Raw genomic sequence first — 12417 nt, forward strand, 5'->3', positions numbered from 1 at the left:
TGTGGTCTGCTCCCTCTGTAGTTATGCCTCTGCACAAACATATTTTATTACACAAATGAAAAGATCTAGAAAATGAAAAACCTGTGTTTCTCTTCCACTGACTTATTATAATTATTTTCATTAAAGGTTATTATGGAGATGGATTAAATGCAATTATAGTGTTTGCTGTGTGCTTTATGCCTGATAGTGGTCAACCTAATTATCGCTACCTAATGGACAATCTATTTAAGTGAGTATTGCATTCTGTATTTATTATCTATATCAGTACGATTGTATATAAAGAATTATATACTAAATACTTTATATTTCACTAGCCATGTGTAGCCTGTAGAATATGTCCTTGGAAACTGTTTAGTGATGTTGTTAGTTATTGGTGCTGCTCTTTGGTGTCAGTTGTGTTACTTGAAGCACCTGGGCTCTACTAACACTGAACAGCTGTTGCTTTTCATTAGTCCAATGTTGGTAAAAAAAAATAAAAAAGCCAGTGTCATAAAAACAAATATACCCCTCATTTAAATTATATGCATATTAGAAGGCACCTCAAAGTTCCATAGGGCATGCAAAGCACTCGGCCTGCAGCATCTTGTCTTTGAAGCCCCTCAGTAACATTGAATATACTTATATTAAGTAAGGGGGTCATAATTTACCACACAGATTAGAAACAGAAGGTGATTAATGAAGTCTTGGTCCTTTTGTGTAATACTGCCCACGTGTGGTTGTCCAAACTGCACATATTGGGCAGAATGATGAGACCACTAAGAAATGGTGGCCCCATCTTGTTCCTGGTGACCCCATAAATGGCATTGGGGCTCATATTAGCAGACCAAAATTTTGTATTCTTATTTTTTTGTAATCATCTCTATTGCAGCCACATTGCTTTGCAGCTGTTAGACTAACTTGGTTGTGGATCCACACAGAGAATTTGGTGCTTGGTAGTTTGTGACCAACTTTATTCCTTTTTGCTACGCTTCATTCATTCTGTTCCCCATTTTATTTAGGTGATTGTTAGTACTATGCAACCAGCTTTTTACCCCTTTTTTTTTTGCTGTGTCTTTTTGATTTTGTTCCCAGTTTTGTATTTTTATTTTTCAATAATAATAAGTATCTCTGCTTATTCATCAGGTATGTTATTGGCACTTTGGAAATGTTAGTTGCAGAAAACTACATGATAGTTTATTTAAATGGAGCCACAACGCGGAGGAAAATGCCTAGCCTAGGATGGCTTAGGAAATGCTATCAACAAATTGATAGGAGGTATGTCTAAAGCATCAAATAAATTGGGGGCTACAGTTACAGATGTAAGTTGAATTATGTATTTGAATGCTAATGCATTCAGGTCAATCTGTTGTTAGGGAAGCACAGAAACCAGAATACAGTTTGGAATTCACAGAATCCCAGAAGTTTTTTTTAAAGATTAGGATTTGCCTAAAGCCTGAGCAATCAAGTATGTGACTTAACTGCACTGAACAAAGATGCACAAATGTGCACTCTACTGGTCAACGGTTATATATATTTTTCAATTTTGCTAGACTTATTTTCATGTGGCCTAATCAAATGCTTGTCTTTCTTTATAAAAGGTTACGGAAAAATCTCAAGTCTTTGATCATAGTACACCCTTCCTGGTTTATCAGAACACTTCTAGCTATCACAAAGCCCTTCATTAGGTAATAGAAATGAAATCTGATCTTCTATATTTAATTATTATATTACTACAGTAGCTACCATAATAACCATTGTTGTTTTATTTTGTTTTTAGCTCAAAATTCAGCCAGAAAATTAAATATGTCTTTAGCTTGGTTGAATTAGCAGAACTTATTCCTATGGAGTACGTCAGCATACCGGAATGCATAAAAGAGTATGTAATGTTCTTTGTTTATTTCATTTGTCATTGTGTAGTTAGAAACTTAGTTTGAGACAGTTATATGATAATATATGGTTTAATATTAGAAAGGCAAACAGCTCTGTGCTACATTGATTGCTATAAGTGTGATATTTCTTTTCCTGCTGCCAAATTGCCTTTAACATAAATAATTGGGTACAAGGAATAACCAAGATTCTAATTGTTTGTCCTATAAAACATATTTGATTACTTGTTTTTAACCATTACTGTATGGTTTATAAACTGCAATATCAAATAATACTGATATTAGGAAGTTTTGTCACTAAATTATATGCAAATCTTTAAGGCAATGTGCACAAAATGTATAATGGATACCGAAGGACACAATAAAAAGGAATTACTAAGAATTTAGAAAATAAAGTAAAGTTCAAAGAGATATAATTTGCTCATATACATTGCAATTTACTATTGACATATATCTATACTGATTGTGTATAAATATCCCCTTATCATTGTTTAATTCAAAATTGTTTAGTTTAGCATTTCTATGCAATTTTTTGCATATAGGTGCCTCCATAATAAGCATTTTGCAATATGGGCAGACTTCCTGCACAGGAGTGCAAAGTAACGTGTAAGTACCTGGGGGCAACCGGCCAGTTCCAAAGCCAGGGAGGATTTGTTATTCAGCACTTACAGGTTAAGTCAATGTTCTGCTGAAGGGAGATCAGAATCATACAGCTTGCCTGGCTTTGTAACAGAAGCACAATACAACCATTAAAATAGTGAAAGCAGGAATTATGAAACTACCTTACCTCAAACAATACCGTAACAAAAAATTACTGTGTCTTAATTTATATATACCCAAAATGAGCAATTGTGACATAATATTTAAAAATATAGAGAGAGGGGGAGCTAACAATTCTGTTTAAATCAATGTTCTAGAATGCATTAGTACATTATACATTACTTAGTTAATGCATAATTTAGCATTCTGCCTAACAGTTCTGACAACCATTAGGTATACCATTGTCATTTGATACCCTGCATTTTAACCCTCATAAGTCAGTAGTTTTCTTTTTATATCTTAGTCATGGCTCTTAGCCATATCTGTACTATAATCTTGCTAATGCACATTTGCCATCAGGAAGTGTAATCAATCCCTTGACCATCTTAAAGGATGATATGCAATGACAGCTGGTAACAAAGCAGTCCAACACACTGGGAAATTTTTTTAATGTTCCATTGCCTTTCTCTGATAATTATAAGAGTACCATATACACCTAACTACTCTTTAAAATGTGTTTTCATTTTGTGCGTTGTAGTGTTTCTGTCCTGTGTGTCATTATTTGGTCTAATGTTCACACTGAATGTAGATGATAAATTGTCTTGTGTGTGTCTTCCATTATTGTGACTTTTTTCTGAATTAAACTCTTTCCTACCAAGGTATGACGAAGGAAAATGTAAAAAGAAACACAAAAGGTATCCGCACACCTTCTATGGGTTGCACCAGAATTAGTCCATCTGCTACGCACAAACTAATCCCTCCCTGACTGGTTGGCTTGCATTAAACTACTCGGCTTTAGTAAATATAAACATGCACTCCTTGTACGTAATAGCACAGAACTGTTAATGGGTAATGGACCTCTATTCACATTCACAATAGATATTTTATGGAAAGCAGGTTTTACTAAAATACAGATGTGTTTCAAATGGAATTCTGAGCATGTTATGGTTTATCAAAGAATAAGCCAGTCCTGCATGGTCCCCTCCTGCTTGTTACCCAGTTATCCCCCCTGTGCAATGAGCACGGATTTCAGCGTTAGTTATGTGTTGCATCAAGCCTGTCGCTGATTGGCGTTCCATTGTAATGTTTGTATTTGCTGTGTTTTTTATGTTTAAGCTGACCAGTGCACTGCAACAGAGAACTTCTGGCTCAAAATCTGTCACTTGGAAACATTTCTTGCCTCCAGTAATTTGTACCCTGCACAGCTTTGTCTTGCTTGTGAATGTAATGCCATTCTAAAACCTATTACTATGCATGCCACATTCAATTAAAATAATACCTCCTTTTCCTATTCATCAATTAACTGGAAGGTACAATCCATTCAGACTACATAACACCAAACATTTAATCATTTTATAGTTAATGGCTTGAAGTAATTTTGGCAATCATTAAAGAATATGTTATAGCTCATGATACTGTGAAGCATTACAAGTGATATATTGAAATGTGCTAATATATTTTATATGTGTACATTTATTTACAACTGTATTACCTTTTTCCTTAAGGAGTTTACAAACATTAGTTTAGTGAGTTTAAATCAGTGTGTTCAATGTTTACATTATAGTAATGATATAGTAGTATAGGAATGATAATAGTGTAGTATTTTGAGTACTACCTATGTCACCTATGGTTTGGTAAGCAGGGCGCTTAGAAGAGCGTAGTATAACTACCAGCAAACAAATGACAAACAACTGTTGGCCAGTTAAAGATCACTGATATAAAAATTACCACTTAGTAACATGAAAAATGTTCTATATTAGTTATTAGATTTCTCAGCAAAACCCCACCAACTAAAGGACTGTAAATATTTAACTTCTTTATAACCTTGTTAGGGCATGATTATATGCATATTTTTGCCCCATTTATAACTGCATTCTCTCATAGAAGAAATAATGGCAGTACCACAGCAGAAGGTGGGGATATCATATTTCCAGTCATTCCTTCTGCACTTTAATGGGATACGCTCGGGTACAGGCACATGTAGCCGATATACGCATGAAAACGCGAGAGAATGCAAAGTCTCGCGTTTTCATGCGTATATCGGCTACATGTGCCTGCACCCGAGCGTATCCCATTCATTCGGGTGCAAGCACAAGTAGCAGGCGTAGGGCTGAATTTTCGGCAAGCGTTTTTCCGCTTGCCGAAAAAATCAGCCCTACGCCTGGTGTGGCATCAGCCTTATACTCTTAGGCCCCTATGGGGGGCATACAGTGGTGCTTTAAAGTTTGTGAACCCTTTAAAATTTTCTATATTTTTATATAAATGCAACCTAAAACATCATCTGATTTTAAAACAATTCCTAAAAGTAGATGAAGAAAACCTAGTGAAACAAATTAAACAAACATTATTATATTTGGTCATGTATTTATTGAAAACAAATGATCCAATAACTTATCTGCATGTGGCAAAAGTAAGTGAATCGAGCTCTCAGTATTTGTGCAGCAATAACTGCATCTATTAACATAAACATCAGTCCTGCACATCGACTTGGAGGTTGAATTTTAGGTCTTTTTTATGATTGTTGTCTCGCTGCATGACCCACTGGCTTCATCCATCCACAATCTTGCCAGATATATATATATATATAAGTAAATATTGCCCTTTTACATATTTTCTCTTGGGCCACCATTTAGTGATGGGCTGGGTGCTCCCTCAGAGATCACATGACCAGAAATAATGCAGCTCAGACTGTAACAGGAAGAAGTGTGGAGCAAAAAGCAGAACTCTGTCCATTAATTGGCTGATGGGGCCTAGCATGTATGTGTGCACTGTGAATCCTATGATCCCAGGAGGCCCTTAATTCTTAAAATGGCAATTTTCTATTTAGGATTACCCAATAGCACATACTACTAAAAAAAGTATATTTTTATGAAAAGGGTTTATTTAGATGAAGCAGGGTTTTACATATGAGCTTGTTTATGCAATATATTTTTATATATATTATATTATTATATTGTTTGGGGGTATAGTTTTACTTTAAGTGACATTCATATAAAAACATAGAAAATTTAAGGGTTCACATACTTTAAATACCACTGTATGTAACAAAGATAGAGGCCAAAATGTTCTCCTCAAACCGGTTTATAGTTACTGTATCTATGTTATTGTTATTGATGGTGCGCTCTTTAAATTGGCATAGTCTTAAATATAAATAATTGAGTATGCAAAGTCTGCCCAGAAGTGAACATTTTGCATTTTAAGGAATTTTTAATAATTCAGGATGCATTTATAATAAATATATTTGTATGTAATCAAAGCACTGTCAGTAATGGGGACAGCAGGCGAGTAAGAGAGGATGATGGACAGGAAGGATATGCTGCAGTCAGTGTAACCCCTTCACTACCAGCCAGTTTTGCACATTTGTTTAAGCTTTAACCGACATCATGTGCTTTTACTATGTTTATGTTCCAGGGAGCAAGGTAAATGTTATAAATATGCCTGAACTAGTACATACAGATATATATATATAATCTATTTATTACAAAGAAATATAATGTCATATTCTTTTATAGGTATGCTACATTTTGAAAGCTCCAAAACCCATTCAACACCCCCCTTCACTAAAATAAAGCCAATATCAAATATGTCTAATTCTATGGAGACAAGTGCAGATCAAAACCCACAGTAGGATTTTTAAAATACCACACCAGAAAAAAAGTGAATTTGAGATTGCGAGACTGAAAAGCAATTTATAACTAATAATCTTTCAAGAGCTTTTTGCCAAAATTAAGGGAGAAATTTATCACTAGTGGGAAAATTCTGCAGAACAGTAATGATCTTTACTACTTTATTATTAGTCTATTTTAATAATTATATAATAAACATGTATTTATAAAGTGCCAACATATTCTGCAGCACAGTACAATACATGAATGCATACATTGAACATAAAGATACATGCAAAAAAAAAAAAAAACTGCCAACCAGTACAAAAGAGCCCTGCACAATAGAACTTACAATCCTAATAGTAGTGTGAAAAATAATTGTTGGAATAGTTGCACAAGATAAACATTGGGGAGCAAGGCTGTAGATGAGCACTAGTACCCAAGAAATTAGGTTTGATAAATGTGTTAATCAGCAAAGTTTCAATAAACATGCTATTAGTTATCCAAACCATGAGCACCAGAACACACAGGCAAGTTAGGCAAATTTCATGCAGTGATTAAGCAAAAGAACAGTGTAGGCCGAATAAGTAAGGTAGAAGAGCTAGCAAGAAGAGTCAGCAAAGACAATTACTTATTAGCACCACAAAGCATGATATCACGCTTTATAACAGTTTATGGATTATGTAGATTTTTCTTGTGTTCTGAATTTGTACATTCTCACACATGCAGTCACCCCCTCCCTCCCATTCAGGTATTGTGTGTCTCTTCCAATCCATATAGCTTATATATACCTTTCTCAATGTAACACCATTCCTTACTCCCTCAATTCATACATTTCCCCCACTGCTTCTTTCTCTTCTCAGTTAATATGTTATCTCATCCTTTACATCCTCCTGGATCTCCTTCCAAAAATGGCTTTTTCCCGACAGTGTCATATAACTTCCCAATCTTTGCCAATTAACACACCAACACCATCGGTCTACTACTACCAATTCATAAATTTTCTTCTTCTACAATCCATGTACCATCTCTCCTCCCACCTCATTCATGCATTCTCAGAATCTTTTCCTAGTAGTTCTGTACTCCATTTTATTTATGCATTATCTCTCCATATTCCCAGCAGTTATAACTGTGATATATTATTTGTAATAAGTAATTATTATCCACTGCTTTTCATCCAGGCTTCATGGATACTTTTCTTATTCACGCCTTGATATTAACACTCTAGAAAGGACTGTGCATACCAATAATTTCAACATAATATACAATACAATCTTTGCATTCTGTGTTAAACTTGAATCTAATGCAACACAATTTCCACTATGTCATGTAAACGAGACATGCAAACGATGGCAGATAAATACTCTGCTTCTATCCAGTGACTTAACTTCAGGGGTACAGGATCACCATCCGAAAGGTTTTTCTGGACCCAACTTTGACACGCGACATGCTCACATGTAGACCCATCCAAACTCCCTCAGAGCCTATCTCCACATTGCTCTGGATCCCCCGGCAGTTGCAGGGTCTGTTCCCCCAATAGTTACGCCACTGCTGTAATCATTATTTTAACTTCCACTCATTTTTCTTGGTACTGTTACTTACATCAAATTAACAGCACTGCATTGTTAAATAAGCCAATACTTTCAAGCAGTTTATTGAAGCTTTCATTTGTTACTTAAAAATTGTATGTATCTGGAAAACAGGAATGGTATTACATTACAGACAATTCGATAGTTACCAACTCTGATTTTCCCTTTTTTGTATTACAAGTTTTTTATGATTCTTTCCTTTTGTAGAGTTGATAAAGAACTGAAGAAAACTGAAGACCAAGCCAGTGGGCAGTAAGTGCAGATGGAGCTGAAGGCACCTGAGAAACATACTGCAAGGAACAGGAGTACATTTGTATTTCTTCAGTTTGCTGCATATCAATTTTTATGGTTTTTCTACTACCTGTCCTGAACGGTTATTCTACAGATGTCACTCAGTTAGAGATAAGGAGCGGATCTGTACTGAGGCAAAACTGTTGGAAAAAAAAATAATACAGTCTTTTTATTTGTAATAGAATATAGAGCATTTTGGGCTCGAACTGGATTCCAGAACTATGGAGACAGTGCAGACTGTAAGGGTTTGGGTGCTTTTGCATAAAGCGGCTTTGCCTGCATTATCCCTGCCATATTGAGATTCAGCTGGTTCACCCTTATTTCATTCATTCATTGTTGACCTGGTGCCAAAAAACTTTTTAACAGCTACTGCAATAGAAGTACCCAGGAAGAAATTCACAAACTTCAGTAATTATAATTATGGGGAATGCATTCTAGACACCTGATAAAAAACATCAGGATATCACAAATTCAAAAGCCTTTATATTAAGGGCAAGGCAAATTAAATAACCACAGTAGTAAATTTGCATTAATTACAAAGCAGGAAATAGTTGTGTCTTACAAACAGTTGACTGCCTACGTCTATATAGTCTGTTGTTTAACTCCATTTAGTTTTACTGTTTTTTGAAAAAAAAGTATGAAATTCTGGAAAATAAAAGATTATAAGGCAGGCCACTCTGTCTTATATAGAAATAGATGTTGAACATAATTTTCCTTAGCAAATAACAATAAAATAAATCTTAGTTAACACGCCCTAGTAATTTATAAAATATATTGTTTTCTACAGCATTTAGCATATTAAGGATATCGTTACAAGAGCAGTTGTAGCTCAGTTTGACTCCCACAAATTCCCTTGTGTTGCTGATTATTTCAACTATGGTTTTATATGCAGGCCTGGACTAGGATTCAAAATAGGCCCTGGCATTTAAAGTACACAGAGGCCCTTACCAGCTCAGTAAATAGTGACTGTCTATGGCATCTTACAGCAGCCCCTCTAGCATTTGCCAGAATCCACAGATAGCCAGTCCTGCTCAAATGGATATCCTGTAGACTTGCATTGTAGTGCCTACTGTTTTGTTTTTTCCCTCCTAAATAAGGTTTCTTTGTACTTCAGGTTTTACCAGTCATTTTGATCAGACAACTGAAATGCAGAATGTTAGATAGGAATATGTAAGTGACGGGCTAATGTCCATTTGCAGCAAATAAGCCATGGTCTGAGCAGGAGCAAATACGTGAACTATGCTTTTTTTAAAAGTTTTTCGGGTGCTGAAAAACATGTAAAAAGCAAAATGTTTATGATTTCATTGGGGCAATTACCTTCCACTTTCAGCAGAACTATAGGAGAGGGGGGATAAATAACTTTTCCTGCCTTTCCAAACAAAAACACTGAAGGGTTTTTACAGAATGTTATTTTACAGGTTAGTTTTTATTATACCATCTGTGATTTGTTCTGCATTTTATTAAACATATAACATTCTCTAGAGTTGTATTCATAAACCAAGAATGTGTTTATTGTTTGAAAGAAATTAAGGCAAAGGGTTAGTGGACTTATCTAGGACTTAGTAAAGGCTTTTATTCCCTCTGGAGTTGAACATTCTAGGCCAAAAAGATATTCCATCCAGTATCTGAATAAGCCATATTTCTTTGTAGTTCTAGCCCTCTCACAAACTCTGTTATTTACTGTCCTGGAGATTTTCTTTGATAGGTCATAGGCTCCAGTCAGTACCACATCTGCAAATAAGGGCATTTGACATCTGCTGTTCCTGTCTTCCTGACCACAGCAGTGGTCAAAACACCCTGTGTGCCATAGGTCCCCATTGTTCTGCCAACTCTCATATTCTTACTGCTACTGTTATATTTGGTCTTTCATCATAGTTTTTATTCCAAGTGACTTTAATCGCTTGTACCCTGGGCTGGTGCCCCTGTTAAGAGAGAACAGCCCCAGCCCGGGGTAGCAGTAAGCGCTTCCTTCTTCCGCATTGGCGCTGATGCGCATTAGGGTGAAAAGCCGAACTTTAACAAGAAAGTCGGCTTTTCACTCTACTGCGCATGTTCCGGCCCAGGGATTTTGCCGGCAGAAGAAATGCGGAAGAAGGAAGCGCTCGCTGCAGGTACCTTGGGCTGGTGCAGTTTTCTCCTAACAGGGGCACCAGCCCGGGGTACAAGTTAAGTGATAAAAGTCACATGGGGGTGCCTAACATTTTGGCACCCCCAAGTGACTTAGCCTTTCCTTCTCCTTTAAAAATAGGATTTATCAGACCTAAAAATATACTGCATTTTGCACATTACATTTTTTGGTGAACAGTGTAGGATTATAAACTTAGGTTAGGCACCATTTTCATTTTCTACAGCCTTAAAGGGATACTGTCATGATTTTTATGGTATACTTTTTATTTCTAAATTACACTGTTTACATAGCCAGCGCTACAGCTGCTTTCAAATAACCTATTGTTTCTCCTACTCCCATGTAACTGGAGGAGTTACAAGCTGGACTTGGATTTCTTACTATTGAGTGCTATTCTGATATCTACTGGGAGCTGCTATCTTGCTTCCTTTCCATAATTCTGCTGATCGGCTGCTGGGAGGGGGTTGATATCACTCCAACTTGCAGCTCAGCAGTAAAGTTTGACTGAAGTTTATCAGAGCACAGCTCACATGGTTGTAGCACCTTGGGAAATGAAGAATATGGCTAGCCCCATGTGAAATTTCAAAATTAAATATAAAAAAATCTGTTTGCATTTTTAATAAACTGATTTCAATGCAGGATTCTGCTGGAGAAACTCTATTAACTGATGTCTTTTGTCTACTGTCCCATGACAGTATTTGTTTAAGTTCTTAATGTTGAATCAGAATACCTGACCTTGATGTTGGTGTGACAATATTGGTATTTTTCATTGAATTTATAGCCATTTAAAAAGAAACATAACAGCTTAGTTTATATCCAAGAAGGAAATATAAGATTTGTGTGGTTTCATTTAGCGCGACTACTGTAAATTGTAAAAAGGCCTTTTATACCAGTGTGAGACAATGCGACTTTTAGCCAATGTCAGAAAGGCCAAAACTGTTGTTTCAACTCCCTAAAGTATAATAGAAACAGTGGGGACTGGAGATACTTTGTGCCTGTGAAGATGCTCCCTGTGTCTTTTCTGCTGATTCCCAGCCATAAATGTTACCATTACAAGGCTGATTAGTAATTAAGTCAGATTCTCATTGCATGGAAGCTCTACAACCAGTGCAGTTAGCATCAGAAGTTAATAACCAGCCCTGTAGCATCAGCTTCCATGCCAGGCAAACCTTATTTTCTGCTTGATAATTTGTGATTATCCCTAAGTTTAGCTTCCCAACAGCTGCTCGAAAGCTACTAAGCGTCTGCAGTATCCTAACTAAATCCAAGATGGTGAGCTCCTGTGACAATTTCAAGGCCTGGATTATTACTGCTTTAGGGGTGCTGAACCTCTAGGCTGGTGTAGTAAGTTCAGTACACAAAATATGGCATTTCTACCCATTTTCATTTTTAGGGCAAGGACACACAGAGTGTTGGCTCCGTTGCTCTCAGCCTGCGTTTTATAGGCAGGTGAGGAGAAATGGATCCTCTCTCTTCCCCAGCTCGGTGTATCTGCAAGCTTCCACCTGAGTGCAGGTATGTGGAGTGGAGATTGGCCTGAAAATGCCTGCTGTACTTTTCAGTGTAGATAAATGAAGCTATGGAAAACAGTGGATCCACTTCTCTCTGCCTGCCTAAAAAATGCAGACTGAGAGAAGTCCCCTTGCCCATAGGTTTTAATTCTCCTTTATGTATCCTGCAGATAATGACACAAGATTTCTAACATTTTCTCTACACAGCACATTGTTGCATTTTAAAGCAATATGCCTCTGTCACTAGACATTACAAGGCTCATTCAACCTAAATCTCTTCCCTGTTAACCATGAATGAGGGGAGATTTCTAGTGACAAAACTCCTTGTGTACCAATACCCTTGCACTTGCCTCTAACATTCAATAATACCATTCTTATCTAAGTTATCTTTATTTAACAAACAATATAACTTTAGCCTTGATTTGGCCCCAAATTATTAGTTGCATTAGTAGTGGCTCCCTATACACACAAGGGAAATGATTAGCAGTGAGGAGTAGCACCCTTGGAGCTTAGATCCCTGTCACCAAAATGTGTTTGTATGTCAGGTTTGATTAATAATAGAATGGATATAGTAGAATGGATCTAGCCACAGAGTTATACTTGTTCATCTTAATACCTATATTTAACATTGTATTCAATTTGTTACATATATTATGTCAAAAGCAAACAAAA

At 36.3% G+C, this 12417-nt stretch overlaps 1 protein-coding gene across 4 annotated transcripts in view; it reads left to right on the forward strand.

Annotated features, from left to right (window-relative positions):
• The window catches only part of bnip2 (BCL2/adenovirus E1B 19kDa interacting protein 2), a 38430-nt gene extending 28838 nt beyond the window's left edge, over nt 1–9592 (forward strand). For 2 of the 4 annotated variants that reach the window (XM_031897923.1, XM_012970393.3), the window contains 5 exons: nt 127–229; nt 1123–1254; nt 1578–1664; nt 1757–1855; nt 8026–9592. In XM_031897923.1, coding sequence (XP_031753783.1) covers nt 127–229; nt 1123–1254; nt 1578–1664; nt 1757–1855; nt 8026–8074 — 470 coding nt within the window. In that variant the 3' untranslated portion in view covers nt 8075–9592. 4 annotated transcript variants of the gene reach the window in all.
• Nucleotides 9593–12417: the final 2825 nt, after the last annotated feature.

Source organism: Xenopus tropicalis, chromosome 3 (genome assembly GCF_000004195.4).
Source record: "Xenopus tropicalis strain Nigerian chromosome 3, UCB_Xtro_10.0, whole genome shotgun sequence".
In the NCBI taxonomy this organism is placed as follows: domain Eukaryota; kingdom Metazoa; phylum Chordata; class Amphibia; order Anura; family Pipidae; genus Xenopus; species Xenopus tropicalis.